Source organism: Populus trichocarpa, chromosome 10 (genome assembly GCF_000002775.5).
Source record: "Populus trichocarpa isolate Nisqually-1 chromosome 10, P.trichocarpa_v4.1, whole genome shotgun sequence".
NCBI classification, from domain to species: Eukaryota; Viridiplantae; Streptophyta; class Magnoliopsida; order Malpighiales; family Salicaceae; genus Populus; species Populus trichocarpa.
This window is the reverse complement of record NC_037294.2, coordinates 6,814,909-6,837,346: the sequence shown is the minus strand read 5'-3', so window position 1 is coordinate 6,837,346 and position 22,438 is coordinate 6,814,909. Positions and strand designations below refer to the sequence as shown.

General features: G+C 34.8%; 2 protein-coding genes and 1 non-coding gene across 3 annotated transcripts; 2 read left to right on the top strand and 1 right to left on the bottom strand.

Annotated features, from left to right (window-relative positions):
- Positions 1 to 621: 621 nt before the first annotated feature.
- LOC18102387 (uncharacterized) lies at positions 622 to 3,250 on the top strand. Its single transcript, XR_008060348.1, has 4 exons — positions 622 to 1,615; positions 1,822 to 2,019; positions 2,098 to 2,189; positions 2,320 to 3,250. It is a non-coding gene; the product is annotated as an uncharacterized LOC18102387 (transcript).
- An 817-nt stretch (positions 3,251 to 4,067) lies between these two features.
- On the bottom strand, positions 4,068 to 10,522 carry LOC7492412 (DExH-box ATP-dependent RNA helicase DExH15 chloroplastic). The gene is made up of 8 exons (XM_002315667.4): positions 9,966 to 10,522; positions 9,715 to 9,890; positions 9,509 to 9,622; positions 8,952 to 9,060; positions 8,778 to 8,864; positions 7,043 to 7,161; positions 6,662 to 6,839; positions 4,068 to 6,500 (listed from the first exon to the last, which is right to left on the bottom strand). Exons 1-8 carry the CDS (start codon positions 10,467 to 10,469, stop codon positions 4,245 to 4,247), a joined length of 3,543 nt encoding a protein of 1,180 aa, XP_002315703.3. The 5' UTR covers positions 10,470 to 10,522; the 3' UTR covers positions 4,068 to 4,244.
- A 5,505-nt stretch (positions 10,523 to 16,027) lies between these two features.
- Positions 16,028 to 22,085, top strand: LOC7460794 (pyruvate dehydrogenase E1 component subunit alpha-1, mitochondrial). Its single transcript, XM_002314595.4, has 8 exons — positions 16,028 to 16,888; positions 16,975 to 17,054; positions 18,347 to 18,424; positions 20,186 to 20,281; positions 20,381 to 20,452; positions 20,663 to 20,716; positions 20,870 to 20,935; positions 21,695 to 22,085. Exons 1-8 carry the CDS (start codon positions 16,198 to 16,200, stop codon positions 21,737 to 21,739), a joined length of 1,182 nt encoding a protein of 393 aa, XP_002314631.1. The 5' UTR covers positions 16,028 to 16,197; the 3' UTR covers positions 21,740 to 22,085.
- Positions 22,086 to 22,438: the final 353 nt, after the last annotated feature.

The window sequence follows — 22,438 nt, the reverse complement described above, 5'->3', positions numbered from 1 at the left end:
TTAGATAATACCACAAAAAAATATTATATTATCCAAATAATATTATCTTATTTTTATATTTTTAAAATTAGAGGACGTGTGATTTTTCTCGGTACTAATTCTAACTAGTTGATTGTAATATTTTTAGTATTTTAGGTAAAAACAATTAATAACATGGTGAATAAAATGTTAGATTCACTTGAATTACTCGATGGAGGTTAATAAATTCAAATAAAAAAACCAATAAATTTGGGATATAGTTGTTAAATTCAACTTGATTGTTGAACCAGATATGACACACAGGTCACGGGTTAGAAAGATCAAATTTATAAAAAAATTAAAATAATATTATTTTAATAAAAAAATTAAAATTAAAATAAATTAATTAAAAACCGAGTTTTGACGAGATGAGCATCAAGTCAATATTTTACCAAATTAATCAAGTTTTTTTATTTTATTTTAAACACGAATAAGTTTAGATCCGAATTAATTGAGCGTGAGGTTAGGTAATGAAAAAAAATCGAATAAATACAGCAATAACTAAGGAGGGAGCAACTGCGTGACCAGCCGCGTGGTTTTGAATGAAATCTACAATTTATTTTTTATTTTCCATTATTAAAATCAAAAGCAAAATAGGAGAAGCAGATGGATCATTCAAAAAGAGACCAACATAGGACCGTTGCAGCAACGTTAAAAAAAATCTGAATATTTTTTTAAAAAGTAATCTTTACCACCATCACCACCTAGTTACCGTTAGCACAGCTCAATTACCCAACAGCCGCTCCCTCAAAATCTAAAATTCCAACCCCAGAGTTGAACACAAGGAGAAAAAAGAAGTACAGAGTTTTTATCCAATTTTCATTCTTTATGGCAACTTTGGCACCTGGAATTCTGTTGAAGCTACTAAATGGGATGGATACAGGGACTAAACCCACCAGCGAGCACCGGAGTTCAGTTTTGCAGGTAACTGACATAGTACCAGCTGATCTCGACGAGAAAAATCTGTGGCCTAAACAAGGATTCTTCATTAAAGTATCAGATTCTTCACACTCCATCTATGTCAGTCTTCCCTCTGATCAAGATGATTATGTTCTCAGCGACAAAATGCAGCTAGGTCAGTTCATTTACGTTGACAGACTGGAGCCAGGATCTCCTGTTCCTGTTGTCAAAGGGGCAAAACCACTTCCAGGGAGACACCCATTATTAGGAACCCCTGAACCCCTTATGGGTCTTAGAGGAAAGGGAGAGAGAAGTGAACAAAAACCACCCTATGGTCAAAGGAGAGGTTCTTGGGGAACAGGGCAAAATGGGGTTTCATCTCCAATGGTTTTAAAGCCAGTTCCTTTGGATTTTAATCAGTGCACACCGGTGAAACAGCGGTTGGCTGTAAGTTGTGTGAAATCAGTCTCCCCGGTGGTGAGAGGGAGAATTGCCAAAGATGGAGGCACTAATGGGGTGGTTAGGTGTTCTTTTGCTGGTGGTGGATTGCTGGCTAAGATGGTGGACAACAAGGGAGAGAGCCCTGCAATGCTTAGGAAAAGTTGTGCTGCACCCTTCTGCTAATTTCAAGTTTCCAAGAAGCAAGAGTGTCTGTGAACGAGAAGCTAGAATTCCAATTAGCCCCTGCAAATCATCTGTAGGTGCATTTTCCTCTCATTTATTAAGTCTTGAATTATTTTTTTTCGGTTCATCAAGTTACTGATGAGCTTGAAATGGTTGCTTGATAATAAATATAGTAATTAGCTTTTGGAAAGAACCAAAGCTTTTCATTGCCCTATAAATCTTCTGTATAAAAATAAAAATAATAATATAATTGAATGCTGCTGTTTTTGTTTTCTGTAGGATAATAAAAGCTCAACTCCCCCACCGAGTTTAAGAAATGCAAGGGCGGTAGCTTCTCTCGGAATGGGCGGAGAAGCACAAAACTCTTGCAATTTAAAGGCCATCTCAGAAATACAGTGTCAGTATGGGAATGCAGCCTCTGATACCAGTACCGAGCTGGCCATGAATTTACCAGGAAAGTTGAACCTATTAGGCAAGGTGAACTCTGGATTCCTCTAGATGAAATCTTGATTCTCTTTGCTTTCTCTTGTTTGCTAAACCTTTTGTGGCTAACAGGAAGCTGTGCAGCAACGAGAAACGGCTCAGAAGATAGCCCTCCAGGCGCTAAGAGATGCCTCAGCCACTGAAACTTTAGTTCGGCCTCTCAAGTACTAAACCCCTTCTCCTATCCCTTGTATTTGTGCATTTTTTGGCTCCTTTCGGTTTTAATCATTCTATCATGATTTGGAAGTTTGAAACTAAGTTTTGCTAACATCAAAACGATGACTACTTGTGTAGGATGATCTTGAATCTGAGCAGAACAGCGAGACCAGATGCTCCAGCAGCCTGTTTTGACCAGTTTCTGGAGTTCCATCACCAGATTGTGAGAGCAGTTACTGATATAGTGTCCATTCAAGCAGCTACTTCAGCTGCTGAAGTTGGTCAGAGCACAAATATCGAACAGCGTGGAGAAAATTCCTCAATCTTACATGAAATTGTACACAATTCTATGGACCAATGTGGGAATCCTGCATTAAACTCATCAAAAAGAAGAACAGCATTGTACAAATCAATTGGTAGCTTCAATGAAAGAAGTGATCAGACGATGAATTTTGAGAAACTCCAGAGATCAAATGCTAATCAAAAGGCCTTTCCAGAAAGAAAAGGGCCATCAACTCCACAGGGAAAACTGCCACCTAAAGCTATGATTGAGAATGATGAAAACAAGAGACCAACCTCCTCTTGCAGCTTAAGCAATACAATTAGGTTGGGTAAGCAGATTGAAAATGAAGCTGGAAATTGGTTCATGGACTTCCTAGAGAAAGCTTTGGAAACTGGAATGAAGAAATCTAAAGGAACAACAGCAGATGGGGATGCTAAGAAAGTTCCTCAATCTCTAATATTGAAGGTTATAAACTGGGTGGAGGTAGAACAGTCTGACTGCCATAAGCGGCCAGTTCATCCAAAAGCAGCACAGATTGCTCGGAAGTTGAGGATCAAGGTGAAGAATCCTTAGATGGGCTACTGTCGAACCTAGATCTTTTGATCATAAAGAATTCAAAAACCTCTCTGGTTGGCTTTTGCTCCCCGCTTCCCTATCGGAAATAGCATTCCAACTCGTTTTCGTTTTGTATGTTGTGTGTGTGTGTATAAAATATATACTGTGTCTGTGCGTGTTCAGATTTTTGGGACATTTTGTTTGGAAATGATAGTGCATTGATTGAACTTCCACGCATGTATCCCAGCTAAAAGCAGATAAAAAAAATAAGGTCGTTGCGTCGGCATTCAGATGCAGAAAAGAGCTTTGATTTTGAGGGGGTTGAGGACGGAGAAATTATCGAATCCCCGATCTCATCAGCCACATAACTCGCATACCATGAAACACAGCAGCAGCATCTTCATGGAACATGAAATAGAGTTCTTTCCTTCCTCTATCTGTGTATGGTATTAAAATAGGTTCGATTTTTGGTTACGCGATAGGAGCCAAAGGCACAAACACAAAACCCCCCAGCTAGTCTCCCTTTAACCTTTTTCCCTCAGAGAGGTAGGTGTATTCGGGGAACTACTAAATGCTCAGTTGAGCTGTAGCTCCACCCCATGATTGGCCAAATCGGCTTCCCTGATGAACACATAGGTTGACAAACGTTTTGTATATTTAGTGGTAGAATTTGTCGAAATGATATGACACGGGCTGGAAGAGTCGGCTGATTGATCTATTGGACCTTATTCAACTAGCGCAGTAGTCTCCCTTCAACTCAGGTGACAAGCCATTGAAAATGCAGAGCACTTTCAATTCCATTGCTTGTCTTGTCTCGGCTCTGAAATCAGTTGAGTTTCACTGATGTTTTGAGGGAGAGTGATCTTGTAGTAGCATGGTTGCAATATGAACTTTGTTTTTCCAGACTCACACAGCCAAATCCTTAATGGCAGGGGCGGGCTTCGATTTAATATTTATCGATTAGATCTTCATCAAAAAAAGAAAAAGAAAACGAGACCAACTCTGCAAATTTTCAAATGCACCGCCGTCTGTCACTAATTTGCTACCATTAATCCAGAATCCGTACGGTTAAGATTTTCATTAATTTGTATTGTCTAACAAGGACTAGGGTAGAGATCATTCTTGAGTAGAATTGTATTAAAGATTAAATAAGAGATATCTTGGTAAGCGTTCACCTTAAAGGAGCAAGCATGTGGAATTTATGAATTTCTCCCAGGAATATGCCCTATCCAGTCAGTTCACTTATTGGTGGACGGTCCATGATGCTGGATGCTGTCTTTGCATTGCTTTGCAAAACTGGGTCAATATCGGGTAATTTAGGAATCTGAGCCAATATATCAATTGTTCGTCGCAGAAGGCGAGCTAAATCCCCATCATCCATTGCACAATCCATCATCATCTCCTTCCATGTGAGCCCTGCAGCCCAGGCTTCAACCATACCTGAAAATTGGCTATCCAAACAACAGGTTATCTCTACCCCATGTTTTTCTTGAAGCTTCGAAAGGTTACTTCTCTGCTCATTTAAGATGTTGATAACATTGATTACTGCGGAAGAAGGTTCGTAGATGTAGTTGTTATTTTCCCAGGCACGAACTTTGATCCCTTCAGAAACTACACTTGCACAGACAGCTGCGAGTTGTCCAGGTTTCAAATCCAAAAGGATTCTACTTCTAAGAACCATTGCAAGCCACAGTTCATTTTCTCCTCGAATCGCAGCTGCGGTTTCACCAAGAGGAAATATTACTTGTGTGTTGATATCCAAGGCCCTGCTTTCATGTACAACATTGCTGATCTTTAAGAATTCTTTCCAACCAGATGGTTCGATTTCCTGCAGCCGTTCGCTCAAACGGTTTGATCTCATCTTGAGGCGTTTAATCTTATCCTCTGTAAAATTCTTCCAGTCTAGGATCCTCTTATATTCTTTAAAGCCTTCAGTACGTGCTATCGTTTTTTTCAAACGTGCAACTTTGTTTCTTTGATCCTTGTAACTTTCTACTGCATCATGGTAAGCTTGTGACATGTGTAACACCTCATCAATCTCAGAGAGACTATTTAAAACAGGCACATTTAAGCTCCACGACCATGTCTCGAGAGATCCTTCCATGTACCATAAACCACCAAGTTCAGATTCAGCAAGCTTTTCCCACTGCTTCTCCTCCCTATCAAGAAGCATCCACATAACTTCATGTGGCAAATCATCCCCTAGAGACAAGGCAACATTAGGAAGGCCTGTCCTATAAACAGTTTTGATCCATTTTTCTGTAAACAGATACCAAGAGTTATCTGAACCAAGAGCTACATGATAAGATGGCTCAACATCTTTATGAGTTTCAACTTCACTTACATTAGACTCAATGGGTGCAACAGTCTGTGCTAATGAATCAATGTCAGAAACCATGTTTTTAAATTTTGAACCATCAAATGAATCAGCATTCCCCAAATAAACAGCAGGCACTGAATGTTCCACTCCTTCAGAATCTTTGTATTTCAAGCACAAAAAGGGTAAACGATCATTTCCTAACTCTTTCAATAAAATTTTCAGGGCATTTAATCTCTTTGTTTCCATCTTTCTGCGTAATTCAGTCCGCAGGCGTTTCTCTTCCCTCAATTGTTCTTGTAAAATTGCAATCTCCTTGTATGCCCCATCAGATAGGATTTTCCTGCTCTTTCTATCTATAGCATCATCACTGGTTTCTGAGGTCAGCATTTCAATCTCTTTCTGTATTTTAGCTAGCTCCTCTTTTGAAGCAAGCATCACATTGCTGCCAATATATGTTCCAAAACTTTTCTCAACTAGTTTCCTGGCTTCTTTCAAAGTTCTCCCTGCCTGGAGAACCTTCATTTCATTTGATTCGTTTGATCTACGAGTAATTTTTGCACCAGCAAGAAGATTCAGCACCATCCCATAGGAAGCAGTAAACTGTGATACAAGAGGTTCTAGTCCAGCAAATAGAAGCTTGCAGCACTCTTCTGCACCTTCATTGGAAGCCTGAACCAGCACAACATGGCCCCTTTCATCAATGCCTCTACGACCAGCTCGCCCGGCCATTTGAAGAAGCTCGTTTGGGCTTAATGGGATACGTCCACTACTACTCCTCCTGCTGAGAGACGAGATAACAGCTGTCCTAGCAGGCATGTTGATTCCAGCAGCTAGTGTTTCTGTAGCAAAGACAACTTTAATAAGTCCTCTCTGGAACAGTTCCTCAATAAAAGATTTCCATAGAGGGAGACATCCTGCATGATGCGCAGCAACCCCTCTTAGAAGTCCTTTGACAGCAGTCTCCCTGACAGCATCGGGATTCTGAACACTGAACCTCTTCAAAGCCAGTTCAACCTCACTTGCCTCACATTCATCTAAGAGCCTGCAACCTTCAAGGTACTGCACAGCCGCATCACATCCTCTTCGGTTAAAAATAAACCAAATTGCAGGCAGCATATCCCTTGCCTTAAGCTGTGCTAGTGTATCAACAACTTGAGGCACCTGAAAATCATGATTTTCTTTAGATGACTAAACTCCTTTTCCATTCTAGAGGACAGGTTATAAGTCAGCTATAACAAACTACTATACTCAGAAGAAAAGGAAAGAAGGAAAGTAAAAGAAAAGTGTCACATTATCAGAGAAACAATGGATAAATGAATTGCCTGTGAACGGCGTATTCTGCTTATATCATTCTTCGAAAGGGGTTCTTCAGACATGTTACCAATACTATCAAAGCCCATGTTGCTTCCACGTTTTCTTGAATTCCTTCTTCTCGACCCATCATCCTTGTAAGATTTAACTCTTGAAGCAGAAAGTTGTAGATAATTGAGCGACAGCTTCCTGTTCCAAATTAAAAGTCAAAACCAGAAATTAGTATCATTCCATCACAAAGAATTCTTTATATAAATGCAAGAACATTATGCAACCATCATCAACACAACTGCGACATAAATTGAATTTGGAGTTCAGACGAAGAAAGAATTTTTTTTTTTTGGGGTGGGGGCAGGATGAATAAGATGACAGAAGACAGAAGACAGACAAACCTATTCATGTGCTTTCTTTTCTCATCAAGAAGGGGATACAAAGAATGCCTGGTAGAGAAGTGCCAAGTCAATGGAACTGGACGCCTTGATGATGTCACCAGTTCAGTTTCACCATGAACCTAGAAAGTAAATTGAAATAAATATCAATTTACCTTTCTCACTGTGAAAAATATTGTTTCCATAGGTCACCAAACAAGACAATACAGAAGCCATGGCTGGCATGACTAATGTGCAGAATTGAGTTCAAGCATGTCACAATTTTTTATCCCATTAAGAAAAGATGCATCCAGAAGTTTTGTCCACATATAAATGGAAGCATATCATTATTTCAATCCATATGATAAGGGAGGTATGGTAGATTGTGCACTCTTAATTTACACATGTCACTTCAATATACCTCAACTTTTTCCATAAACAGGTTTCAAAGTAAAATTAAAGGATAAATCTAGTGCAATAGTAGGACAAGAGTTCAGACATGAAATAAAAAGCATAGCCTTGGTAATGATGCAGCCAGCCCAATAGAAAATTACTTCAACAGAGGAATGAAAAGCAGAAGAAACATCCCACAGCCAACAAGAACAATGTCTAGACATGTAAGCAGTTGTTTTTATTGGAATTATCAAATCAATGGTGAGTTCATGGGATGACGGGCACATGTCATGTGCAAGTGCATTCATGTATGTGTTCATCTTTTATATTGCTGGATAAAGCCAATCCATCAGAATGTTAATTGTCCAAAACCAATACAAATGCTAAGGATGCAAACTGATCAAGTAACAAGAAAAATTGCCAGTAATCTCATCCACCATTCATAGTGCATGCACTTCAATTCTTAATTTGCAAACCTAAGAATCTAAAGGAAGCCAACAAATGCATTGAAGACGTCACTTCTGGTTCCCTAAAGGTAGGAATGTACAAAAACCATTCGGAACTCAATCTGCAGCTACAGGCTTATGCATCCACATTAACCGCAAAAGACATCTTCCTTAACCAAGACAAAAAAAATTACACTCTATTAGCACACCCACAAAATTATTTTAGAATGATGGTCAGTGTGATCCTTCTGCCCAACAATCACAAAATATATTTCACTATTTCTGTGGCCTTGGACTCTGTGAGAAGCAAAGCAGAAGAAAATATAAAATGAAAGAAGGATGATAAAGCGTTGTTTTTAAGGATAGTCGATGCTTAAATATGATACAAAAATAAATAAATAAACCAATGTTGGCTAGATCATTCATCAATATATTTTGGCCAACAATTTTCCACCATTTTTATACTAGGTATCCATAGAAATCGAACATGTCAAAGGCCTCAGCTGGAATGGGAATGGTTCTGATCTATTCCATATCAAGAACAATTTAAATGTATTTTCATTAAAGATCATTAGCAACTAAATAATTAAGATGAAAGTTTCTGGGAGATGTAAAATTAAAACAAGATATTAAAACTATAAAAATGAACCTCCCAAAGTCAAACTCTGGATGATAAGTAAATTCTGGTTCTGTTAGGTTCTTCAATAAGAGGAAGTGGAACAAGCTTAGCATTTCATTAAATTCCTTAGCAACAGTTCCACAAATAGTTTGTTAAAAGTAGAAGAATGAATAATAAATGGGCCAAATGGAGCATCTTGTTACTGGCAAATAATTATCCTGCAAGCATTACTGTGTAACTGCCATGTCTGTAAGACAGCTCCATACAAGGTAGTATAGTGGACATTTATAAAGAACTGTACCTCACGAATCCATCCAGACAGCTCATCTGGATTCTTGACTGTTGCTGATAAACATATCAGTTGAACTTCTTTCGGGCAATAAATAATCTGCAAATTTAACAATGTCCATCACACTATGCAATGCGGTGAAATTTTGGTCTGTAAATGAGATACTGAAATATAAATTATACTTACTATCTCCTCCCATACAGTACCACGAGATATATCACTTAGAAAATGAACTTCATCCAAAACAATCACATCAACATGGAAAAGTCCACTCCCAGAAGAAACCATCCCAATGCTGCATGACAAGTCCAACCACCATTTATATACTTAATTCAAAAGATAAATTGAAGTAACAAAAGAAGTACATGGGTCATAACTGCATGAGGAAAAGGATAATAGATTTTCTATACACAAACCAAATTTCCAGGTAAAAGAAATTCAAGTCTACAAATCATTGCTGACAACTTAATCTGCTTTTAAACTTAAACATCGTGATACTGATGAATTTGTAAAAGCTAAACAAGGCGATTATCATCCTTCCAACGTACAGTATAGTTGAAATTGGGACCGGGACCGGGACCGGGACCGGTTTAAAATAAAATCTTGTTTTCTTACTGCAAATGTCAATGCCTCGATATCAATCTGTTACTCCCAGCTGTACTAAATTAAAGTAACATTGTTCCATACACCATCTGTTTGTAGGATCAAAATATTTAACCATTACAGTATAAAACAAAACATACCTTTGATACAACATGTTTCGCAAAATCTCTGTTGTCATAATCAAAACTTGGGCATCTTTATTGATGGCAGAATCTCCTGTGAGAAGACCAACATTCTCATCCCCAAACGTCTCCCTGTAAGTGTAGTTTCAGAGAAATAGTACTTATCAATGAATAAGCAAAACAAAGCAATCTTGTTATTATTTGAAGAAGTGGAAATCACAAACCGAAAATCACGAAATTTCTGGTTGGACAAAGCCTTAAGAGGAGTGGTGTAGAAAATCCTCCTTCCTCTAGCAACAGTAGCAACTGCTGCAGCTTCAGCTATCAATGTCTTTCCACTGCTTGTTGGTGCCGATACCACTACCGATGATCCCTTCAAAAACGCCTCTATCGCCAACCGCTGCCAAAAACAATATATATAGCTAATTTTCACCAATTTCATAAAAAAAATTTAAAAAAAATCAAGAAGAAGAACCTGAAATTTGTCGATGCGGAAATCGTAAATGGAAGCAAGTTCATTAGCGTCAATAATTTCATTTCCAAACTCTTTGACTTCGTTACAGAGCTTTTCAACTCTCTGCCACTTGGATTCCTTGCGCCAATTTGATACTTCACTACTACTCGCATCGACCGATATTTCGGTTTCTGTTTCTTCTTCGATTGCCTCCGAAATATCGTCGTATTCATCAGCAGCTTCGTCTTCCTCTTCGTCGTCGTCTTCGTCATCTTCGTACTCTTCTTCTTCGTCGTTGTCTGCATCGGAGAGTTGCGACTCGGCCGGAATGAAAGAGTTTGGGGAGTTGGAGAAGGAGAGGAGTCGAAATGAATTTAATGATCTCGGTTTGGGTTTGGGTTTGGGTTTGGGTTTGGGTTTTTGAAGGCAGTAGAATCCTAGGGTTTGAGGAAGATGAGGAGGGAATAGGGAAGCATTGAATTTGGAAATGTATGGAGAGGAAAGGATAGAGAGAGTGTTGTTCATGGCGCGCGGGAGTAGTATTGTTTGGATACGCCGCTCCTCTCTCGCTCGCTCTCTCCACGGTTTATCATTTCCACCATAGAGTCCAAATTGCAATGTCTCTAAGATTTTTTATTTTATTTTTTTTAATTGGTTTTTAATGTTTCGAATTAAAATTAAAATATGTTCTAAATCAAAATTTATCCTATATATATATATATATATATATATATATAACTTACAGGTTATTACTTCCTCTTTTAGTAGCTACAAATATTAAGTTTAGACAAAATGTTTTTTTAAGTAAATGATGTTTTTTTATGTAATTTTGTTATGATTTTAATATATTAATATTAAAAATTAAAAAAATATTATTTAATATATTTTTAATTAAATTATATTTTTAAAAAGCATTTTACATTACATTATCAAACATGTATGATATTACTAACTATTATAATGGTTAGACAAAAATTATAGTAACAATAATAATAATGATAACATCATGATTTAAATAATTTTTTTGTTAAAATTAAAATATACTTAATATTAATTTTAAAAAAAATGGTGCGCGAGATAGCCTTAATAATATTGGTAAGAGAGAGTCGTAATAATATTAATCATGGTTATATTAACAAAACACTAAATGATATGGATAAATTATTATGGTCATATCTATAAAATACTATTAACTATTATTTTATTATTTTGTATTTTTATAGTCATATGTATTTTTATTTTGTATTTTGTATTTTATATTAATTATTATGGTCATATGTATTTTGTCTTTTTTTTTTATTCTTCCGAAACTTAATATTTATTTTATTTTATTTTATTATTTAATATTATGTTATTTTGATAATTGTATTTTGTATTTTTTATGTTGGGTTATACACCAGTCTCATAAATTTAATTTTTTTTTATCGATTTCAACATTCAATATTAAATTTGTTGGAAGCGAGGCTTTGTAATTTTTTTATTTTCTTTCTATGAATTTATATTGATTTCATGACTCAGGCCGCGGGTTTCACAGGTTAACCTGAGTTGACTCGAGTTTTTTTTTGTTGCTTTTTTAAATTAATTTTTTTTATTTCATCCTTCAACACTATGTTGGTTTAGAATTGGGTTTCGTAATATTTTTTACCTGTTTTTTATGAGGTTATCTAGATTTCATGACAAGGGTTGACTTTGTTCATTTTTTTAGGTCCGTTTTAATTGAATATTTTTTTTTATCATGCTTCATGATTTTTTTTATTGATTTAGATCGCAAGTTTGACAAGCTAACACAAGTTAACTCAGTTTATTTCTTGGGTTCACTTTTTAATTGAGTTTTTTTTCAACCTCACCCTCCAACAACTCAATCTTATTTTTTTTATTTTCTTTTCAAACTCATATTTTAATACTAGATTGTTTGAGAATTGTGTTTCATTGTTTTTTCATTTTGCTTTTAATGTAGTTATCCTAGTCATATTAGGTTATTTGATAATTATGCTTCATTATTATTTTCAATTTGCTTACATTGGATTTATCTCAGTCGCATGTGTTTTTTTTCTTGATTTCAACTTTCACCATTACATCTGTTGGAATTGGAGTTTCAAGATTTTTTTTATGAACTTATCTCAATCTCATGATGCATGTTGCAAGTATAATAAGATAGCCTGGGTTAACCTAGGTTGTTTTTTTTTATCTCATCCTTCAACATTAAGTTAGTTGAAATTTGAGCTTCATTTTTTTTATTTACTTTCTATGGGGTTCAATATATTGTTGTCTCAATTTTTTTTATAAAAAATATATCATATAATATGTCACCATATCAATATTTAAAAAAGATATCATCCATTGTACATCATATTTTCTGGTTCATGATTATTTTTTTATTAAAAAATATAAGTAGTACTTTGATTTATTTTACGTTAAAAAAATTAATCTGACCCATAATATAACACGGTCCAATGATCTAGTTAAGTATAAAGCTAAAACATGTGGGGTTTTCATTGTAGCTATCTTTGTTGTGCACTCTTTCATAAATCACTATGGATTGAAATAATCAATTTTTATAAAAATTTAAATTTGATCTTTAAACTTTGTTTTTGTACGATTGAGCATTTTTAGCCCAAATTTGCACTTGAGTATGTGTTTTTCTTGTGGGAAGGTTGGATTGAAAATAAGGAACCAAAATGAAAATGGATTTGGATTTTAAACAAAAAATTTACTTTAGTCTCCTATCTTTTTTTATTTATAGGTGATCGGTCCTTTTAGTTTTTAAAAATTCAATTTTGGTACCAAAGTTCATTTCTCTTATTTTTCAACCCTTATTTGTTAGAGGAGAGAGAGAAGCTCGTCGAATTCTGGCTTAAAAAGAGAAATTCGCCATTTATACCTATCTCGACCACCAAAATAGTTGAAATTGGTTTTAATGGGTTGTATTCAGTGAGGAGAGTCTTATAATAGTTGTTTTCAACCTTGATTTTTCTTAAAAAACATATCTAAGTCGAGAAAGATAAAATTTATCCGGTTTGATTTTGTGATTTTAACCGTTTTTTAGGTTTATTGAGTTGTTAAGTTGGTTTCTACATGTTCTAAGACTATTTTTTGGCTTAAATGGGTGGAGAAATGAGTTTGGCGGGTTAAAAACCAATAGCTTTGATTTTCTGACCATCACTATAATGGCTGAAATTTGGGTTAAAAGACGACGCATCGTTTGTCTCATTGAGCAATGTGTGGTCTATATATTTTAAAAGAAATAAATTAAAAAAGATGGATGACAGATCATTCGTCCAATTGAATAAAAAAAAGTAGGCCTAGGCGAACGGGCCTTGGCTGTTCCTTTCAGAGGCCTAGTGCTCTGGCCCTAGTCCAGAGTTGCTGGGATTTTTTGGCCCTTTTTTATTAGATATAGAAAAAAAATGAACTTGGTTAGTTCCGTGACTTGGATTGCATCGCAAGTATGACACATTAAGCCAAAACATCTTATAAATTTTTTTAATGCACTTTTAGTACCTTATTTTTTTAAAATGCAATTTCACACTTTTAATATCAATGATCTATTTTTTAATTAACTTAAAATTAAAAAAATTGTTGTTTCACCCCTTTTTATCAATGATTTGCTTTTGCAATCCCAGTCCCACGTGTCTATCATGTTTTTTTTTAAATATTTCATTAGAAAATATCACATTTGCTTTATTTTTCTGTAAATCTATTAGATGAAAAATAATCTATGAAATAAAATATTTATTGAATCTGATGGCATGCATGACTTACATCGAGGGTTTGGTTGGTTGACTCAGGTTCACTTGTTTTTTTTTTAAATACAAATTGGATTTTGTTTTTGTCAATTTTATCCTTCAACATTAAATTAATTTGAGATCTAGATTCCCATTTTGTTTTTTCCAAGATTATACTTTCAACTTTCACATGTCAACCTGGAATAACCTAGATTGATCCCATGTGTTTCCTTCTCAAAGTTAGATAAAAATATCATCTAATAAACAACAAATTTTAAATTCATGGATAAAATATTTTTATTTATTTAAAAGACACGTTACAAATACTTATATTTTTTTTTATTTGGTCATGTTTTTTTATGCGTAGCACTGGCCAATAGGCTAGTTTAGGTGTCGTTTTGGTGTCAAAGAGTTCCATTTTATAAGGGTTGTTTGATCTAAGTGTTTTTTTTTTCCTTTTATTTGCTTGAGGAAGTAGATCTAATCGTGAGAATCATTTTGACTTTAGATTTATTTTGTTAATTTGAGTCTTTGGTAGCCATTGATAGATTTATCAAGGTATTTACGGTGTTTTCTAAGTGTTTTGGGTCAAAAATAGATTTTAAATTGAAAAAAAACTAAACCCCTTATAAAGCAGGCGACACATTGTTTGTTGTTTTTTTTGTTTTTATAAAAAAATGGTCCATCCCTTTAAAAAATTAGAAAAAAAAAAGATAAACCCAAGTGCTTCGGTTTGATTGAAAAGCCCATGCACTTGTGAGGTTTTTTTAATGCCTAGGCTTACCTGGTTAGATTTTCTTTTCTTTTATTTTCTATTTAATTATTAATGATCTATCCTTATAATTTCACTTTTTATTGTTAATGATCTACTTTATTATCTCAGTCAAATGTTTGTTATGATTTTTTATTTTTAAAATATATATTATTTCACACAAAAAATATCATACATATATTTTATTATTATATAATTAACAGGGTAAAAAAATTATTGAATTCAATAACATACATAATTTTTATTTTGAGTTTGCTTAGATGAATGAAATTTACTTTACTTGAAATTCAACGTGCTACGTGTATATATAAGAAAAAAGAAGCTTGACAATACCATTTACAATAATGATGTCAGCAAACAATCTATTCGTGAATGTTATGGAAAATTCAATAGAATTTTATGACAAGGACCATACAAAATGAGACTTTTTTACAAATCACATGCGCGATTGAGCTCGGCATTGCTATAGTAAAAAAGAGAATGTACCACACTATCTTATCTGTCACGTACATCATTGTTAATAATTAATAATTTTATTTTTTTTTATATTTTTAAATTCAAGCTTTATAATTACTAATATGATTTTCACTAGAGATATATATATAATCATTAATTTTAGTATCCGTGAAATTAATCTAAATATATACAAATTAGCTCAGACACTCATATTAATAATTAAAAAATACTAAAAAAATTATCAATATTTTTTAAATACCAATATAAAAATTATCATTGTAACGTAGCTTGGTGGGGTACAAATAAAATCAAGATTGAAGATCTAAATCTAAATTTTATCCTATCAAAAAAAAAAAAAAAGGGCTGTCGTCGATGAGAAAATCATTGATAATGGGAAAGCTTTTTCTTTTTCTTTTTAATGACTGGTCAAAGGGAAAATGATGTAAATATCGCATTTGTTATAATGTTCGATTGAAAGCACATTCAAATACTGTTTTTACGTAGAAAATCAATAGCTTGTGAATAAAACTCCCTCTATTACTTCAATTACCTATTTTAACCTCTAATTATTCTATTTTATTTTCTGGTCTATGGTACCGTGATATATGTTATTTTTTAAAAATATATCAAAATGATTCTTTTTTAGATTTTTTTATTTTTTATAATAATATATTAAAAATATTAATTTAATATTTAATAAAAGCAAATATATATTTCTTTTTTTTTTTAAAAAAAAAGAGCTCCCATTGGTAGGTTTGTTGCTCACTTGTTTTTTCCATCCTGTGTTACAAGTGTTGGTCGTACCAATTTACTTTATAAAAAAACAGAGGACAGCATCTAGACAATAAAATCTTCGTTAAAGTCATGGTTAACTAGTGATTCCTCGAGTCAAAGCAGACATACTCCACTACAGTTCTGTTTTTTTTTTGTTTTAAAAAGATTTAATTTTTTTATTAAATTAATATTTTTTTAATGTAAAAAATAATTTTTAAAAAATAAATAATTTTATTTTAATATATTTTTAAACACAAATACTTTACAAAACAACCATTATTATACTTCCAAACAACCTATACTTCTTTTTCTTTGAATAATATCCATCCAAAACTCTTTATTAAAACAGAATATATCCCACCAACAGCAAAATTAATAAAAAAAATATCACAGGTGACCTTTCCAACCGCCGCCAACAACCAAAGCTAACTCTTCCTCGTGTCTTCTTGACCCTCACCAAACCCCTCCATTGCCCTTCAAATTCAAACCTCTCCCACCCATACAACGAAAGACACCGGCGGTCGAGATGGCCTTATCACACCTAAAATCATCTTCCTCCGGATCCAATTTCCTCAAACCTCTCGCCACCGCCTTTTCTCTCCGCCGTCCGATCTCTACCTCAACTGATCCCCTCACAATCGAGACCTCCATTCCCTTCACTACTCACAGATGCGATCCACCATCGCGCACCGTCGATACCAGTCCCCAAGAACTCCTCTCCTTCTTCCGCGACATGGCCACCATGCGCCGTATGGAGATCGCCGCCGACTCTCTATACAAGGCCAAGCTCATCCGCGGATTCTGCCACCTCTACGACGGTCAAGAAGCCGTGGCCGTTGGTATGGAGGCTGCAATTACCAAAAAAGACAGCATCATAACTGCCTACCGTGACCACTGCACGTTTCTGGGGAGAGGTGGGACCCTCCTGGAGATATTTTCGGAGCTGATGGGACGACAGGGCGGTTGTTCGAGTGGGAAAGGTGGGTCCATGCATTTCTATAAGAAAAATAGTGGATTTTATGGAGGGCATGGTATTGTAGGAGCTCAAGTGCCGTTAGGTTGTGGATTGGCATTTGCTCATAAGTATAACAAGGACGATGCCGTCGCCTTTGCTTTGTATGGAGATGGTGCTGCTAATCAAGGACAGTTGTTCGAGGCTCTTAATATCTCAGCTCTTTGGGATCTTCCAATCATTTTGGTCTGCGAGAATAATCATTGTGAGATACATAAATAATTTCATTATTTATTATTATTTTCCATTTGCTGCTGTTTGTCAATTGGATGAAATGTGTTTTTGGCGCAGATGGAATGGGGACAGCCGAGTGGAGAGCCGCCAAGAGTCCAGCATACTATAAGCGTGGAGATTATGTTCCTGGTTTGAAGGTAATATACAATCTTGCATTTCTGCTTTTATGTTCTGTTGAAATTTTGGGTTTTATTGACTGACTATAATTATTATATTGTTTCTATCATAGAGAAATGGGAATGTTATCTGTGTTGTTATTTTGGAAGTATCCATGCCTATTCTGTTCTATTGTTTAAATGTATGTTGTTATCATCATCTCTAGCTGTATAATAGATGGGAGTAATCACAGTTATATTATGTACTTTTGAACGACTAAATGTGCATGTTGTGAGTCTTACATGATGGAGAAAGGTTTTAACTATACGTTTTTTTTTTCTTTTCCTTTCCCATTATGTTGTTGAGAAACAAAGTCAGCATGCTATTAAGGAATTGCTGACTGGATTCACTTCAGTTTCTCGTTTGAATTGCTAGTTTAGAAATTAGCCTCTTGCAGCATTGAGTTGACTGGGAAATTTCATGGGCAACTCATAAAGCTATTCCATTTGAAGACTATATTATGACGCATAAGATGTTGCAAAATACTTTGCCTTGTGCTTTTTACTGTCTTTTCAAAAGAAAGGAATGATAGATGTTATTGCAAAACTTGCAATGAAGTTATAACATAAAAAACATGCAACCATGTCATGATAAATTCCAAAAGACTTTTTTCCTTTATTATGCATTCTAATAGCAAAATTGGTGCTGCAAATACTTGCAATGAAGTTATAACATAAAAAGCATGCAACTATGTCCTGATAAATCCCAAAAGCTTTTTTTCCTTTATCATGTATTTCTAAGAGTTTCCAGTGTTTTTCTTTTTGTCTGCTTGCCAGCATGTGGTATTCTCCATCTTTTCTGCATTTCATCAAAGTTTAGTTATGGGGCGTCAATCCTGATAGAAAAAGTTAACCCGTACTTTGCAAATGAAGCTGTGCTGTATGTACATTGTCAATATAGCATGATTTCTCAGAACTTTTTGGCTCCTTTCATGATATCGTTTCTGGATGTACATTGTCATTGATCTCAGACTCTCAATCTAGGACTTTTTTTTAAGCATTTCCTGGTCAATTGCTTGGAGATAGTTTTGAATATACTTTTCATGTTACAAAAAAATGCAAAGTTTTTCAAGTGTGTGTGGTGATGTGAATATGATTTTTTTTTACTTGATTGATGCTTTCAGCTTTGGCTGGAATTGGTCTTTTGATTGAAATGAAAATTGTTGAATTTGTTGTGTCTCAGTGAATTTGGATTAGGGTGGTAACTGGGATTTTTCTATCACAACATAATAGGTTTTTGAGTTTGTTTCATACTTCATAGTTTTTGTTAACAGGTAGATGGCATGGATGCTTTTGCTGTGAAACAAGCATGCAAATTTGCAAAGGAGCACGCCTTAAAGAGTGGACCCATTGTGAGTTTTAATTCTGCCCAGTTGTTGTGCGTGTGTTTTTAAGGTCCTTTGATTTTGAGGCCTTGATCTTCATTCTTTCTTCTTTTATTAACTCTTCATGAAGTCATTCCAATGCATTGTTCTTTCCCATCACTTATAATTTGGATCTTGGTAATTAAACAGCTATTTAATGTCATTTTATGGTATAGTGATGCTTTGAATAACAATGTTATATAGCTTGTTCCAAAGGGATTCCTGTTTTTTTCAATATGATTTATGCTGTATTAGAGCCTGCTTATCTAAGAAGAAAGTGTATTCAAGGTATGCACTTTCTTTGCTCTGAGGCTAGGTTACCCTATCCTTTTTGCATTTCTTTGGACAAGCCATGCTTTGATAGTTTAAGGCTGTAAGCCCATCAAAGTGCAATTGAGTATGTTCAGGATTCTAGCCTGAGTTTGAGTTTGCCAGATCCTGGACAGTCTGACTGAACATTTCACAGAGTAATGACATAAACTTGCTTATGATCTATTTCCTTAAGGCACATTGTACTTTCTACTAGGATTTGATGAAAAGAATTTGATAAGATGATATCCTCTGTTGAATAAATGAAGTAATTTGGTTTGCTTAAATTACTAGATAACTGTAAGTGAACTATCTTGGGCACAATAAGAGGGGCTGCAAATCTTTATATGGAATAAACACATCTGATACTCATCTAGGAGCTCGGTTGGATGATGCACATGGCTGTGCTTAGTAATTGTAAGTTAGGTGAGTGGTTCTTAATTAAACTGACCAGCATGCCAGTGTTCTGGACTCTTTGGATACAGGGGAATCTGTTGTGCAGTTATCTATTTAACCAATTTTCATTGAGGCCAATTTCTAACCATTGATTGTTAATTCGATAACATTTTGTGATCTTGTTTCTCCAAAATAAAGCCATTGTACAGCGAAAGATTGAAGCATTTTTTATGTAATAAATAATGCTGAAAGTAACGGAGCTATGCATTGTTGAAGTTGCAAATCTGTGTTCAATCATGATATATCATCAGAACACATTTTTTTCCTGAAAAATGATGTTTATTCTAACTGTTATTTTAAGTTAAAACCTCTTGGAAGAAATTATGGGCAGTCTCCCTATTATGAAGCTGCAGTTTCGGAGCTACTGCTTAAGACATTGTCTTGAGAGCTTTGATATCACCAATGTGTCAAGGGATATGCATGATCCTAGATAGGTCTGACAAACAAATTTGGTTAGATTTTCTGTCTTTAAGAGAGTTGAGGACATATCTGTTAATTGAGAATCATGCTATAAATCGTTGGTTGATTTTAACACTATGGGAAATTAAGGCTGGGTTGTTATATTGTTTCAGCCTTTTTGTAAAATTTATTTAAGTGTAAGTTTATCTTATCCAGAATCAGCTTATATTTATATTTGAGGCATTAAGGCTGGGTTGGTTTCTTTTACTATTCCTTTAGCCTTTCAGTAAATTTATATTTTGAATCAGCTTATCCAAATTCCAAAGAAAATGCCATGTTTTGACATCTGCTCGTAGCTGAAATTATGTGAGGCGCGAGATTATGTGCTAGGATGTGTAAAAATTTATAGAATTCACAAAAATCCTGTCTGTATCAGTGTTAATACAATTTAATCTGGTAATATTTTGTTACTGTCACATCAGCTGGCAATGGAAGTAGTTGAACATATCCCTGTGTTGTAATTCTTGATTCTCACTCTATCAAATTGATTTGTTTATTTATTTTATTTTTTGATGCTCATGTCAGATACTTGAAATGGATACCTATAGGTATCATGGTCACTCTATGTCTGATCCTGGGAGCACCTACCGTACCCGTGACGAGATCAGTGGCGTGAGACAGGTTATTGCATGTTCTATTCAGCGTTTCTTTTTCAAAGGCAAAGATTGTTTACTATTTCAGATGTTTCATGTATAATTTGGTCTGTGATATAATCCTCAGGAACGTGATCCAATTGAAAGAATAAGAAAGTTGATAGTGACCCATGATCTAGCTACTGAGAAAGAGCTGAAGGTAATTTTGTGAACTTGGATTGCTTTCTTACATGAATTCTGGACAATCATGTCTTTCATTATCAAGTAATGTTACTTTTTAGTAATAGATTTTGCCCTATCTCTCTCTCCTCGTGTCTTGAGGAAGATTCTCACAATTACAATGAAGTTCAGAACCATGTTATCATGATCGAATGTAAACAGATTTGCATTGCTTTCCTATACTTTTCAGGATATTGAAAAAGAAGTGAGAAAACAAGTAGATGAAGCCATTGCTCAAGCCAAGGTAAGAATCATTTATTATTTTAATTTTAAATGCTTTGTAACCTAATTTGTTGAAGGAACTCTTTCCTTGTCTCACTGGTTCTGCTTTTCGAGTATTCTCAAAATTTTCATGGTTTTTTGATGCCTCTTATTTCCTTTTCAATTGTTTTTACAGGAAAGTCCTATGCCAGAACCTTCAGAACTTTTCACAAACGTATACGCGAAGGGTATGGGAGTTGAGGTAATAAAGGTTTCCTTTCTTTTCGACTATCTGTCTGTCTATCAATTGTTGTTTGTTCCTCGACATGTATATTTCCTTTTAGGATAGTTCTGAACATCTAAAAACCTTCTCAAGTACTGTCAGTACGAGTTTCTTGGTAACTTTTGTTCAATAAATGTCTATAACTGCTTGATGGGGATATAGTATCATAGAGGGTAAAATAGGGATGGTAAAAGACAAAAAGCACTTAAAAATGAGTCTCTCGAGGGTTTGTTTGGTAGTGTGGTTGCGGTTGCTTTTCAAATAGCTTTTTGTGTTAAAATGCATGCCAATGATGTTTTTTTATTTTTTAAAAATCATTTTTGACATCAGCACATCAAAATGATTTGAAAACACTAAAAACATATTAATTTGAAGTTAATAAAAAAATGAAAATTTTTCAAATTTTGTCAAAAGCGCTTTTAAAACGCAGAAACAAACAGGCCCAGATCTCTTGTGAGCCCTCTCTTGTGAGCACATGTGGATGTTATATGTTTATTCCTTGAATACAGCAGATGATTATTGACTATGATTAAGACAATTTACTCCTTCCAGTCTGAGTTTTCTACTTGTTTCCTGTGATATTTCAAACTTTACACAAAAATGCGAGGACTTTAGGGTCTCTCACACGAGCAACATGAAATTTTTTCCCTTTTCTTTTTCTTTTTCTGACATAACACGCCAGTATGATGGTTTATAGCAGATAGCTGATAGTGATGGTTTCATGGTTTTGAATTGCAGGCATATGGAGCTGATAGGAAAGAAGTTAGAGCTGTGCTTCCCTGAGCTAAAACTTAGACGGGAAGTTTTCTGATGCCCCACAGCCTCCAAATCTCCGTACCAAGTAACTTCTGAAAATGATAGAATAAGTGAAGATGAGCATGCATTTCTTCCTGCCTAATTTTGTTTTCCTCACTTGTGTATAGAAAACTGTTTCTTCTCAAGTTGTGGGGCAAAACTATTTTTTCTAGTGTAGTTTTTCTTTCGGTGAGCTACAACAAGTTTCTATGATTTTTGTTGAATGAGCTGGTAATGTGCTCAAGAATACAAGAGCATCCGGACATGATATGCCAAGAATTTTTCAGCTTTTGTCAAATTGACAGCAATAAGACCTTTCCATTTTCTGTGTCAATTTGACCTGGAAAATATATCCTTAATACTCCTGAGTTTTACTTCATATAAAAAAATTAATGAATGTAGAATTAAAATCCTAGTAAGAGGTGACACCAAAAAATAGATCGATAATTAGTCATGAGTTAGAAGGTTTATTTTGTAAATAGATTAACACATGCTCCTAAATGTTGCATGATGCTCTTAATTGTAGCAGACTAAAATCCTTGGGGGGGGGGGGGGGGGTGGACGTAATATAGAAAAGTGGACCCACAAGAAGCCCTGGAAATGAAGTGGGTGTTTGGTAGGAAGTTAATGGTGGTTAAATTCTCATTTACATCTTGTTTGTGAATTTAATTTAGTTTATAGGTAAAT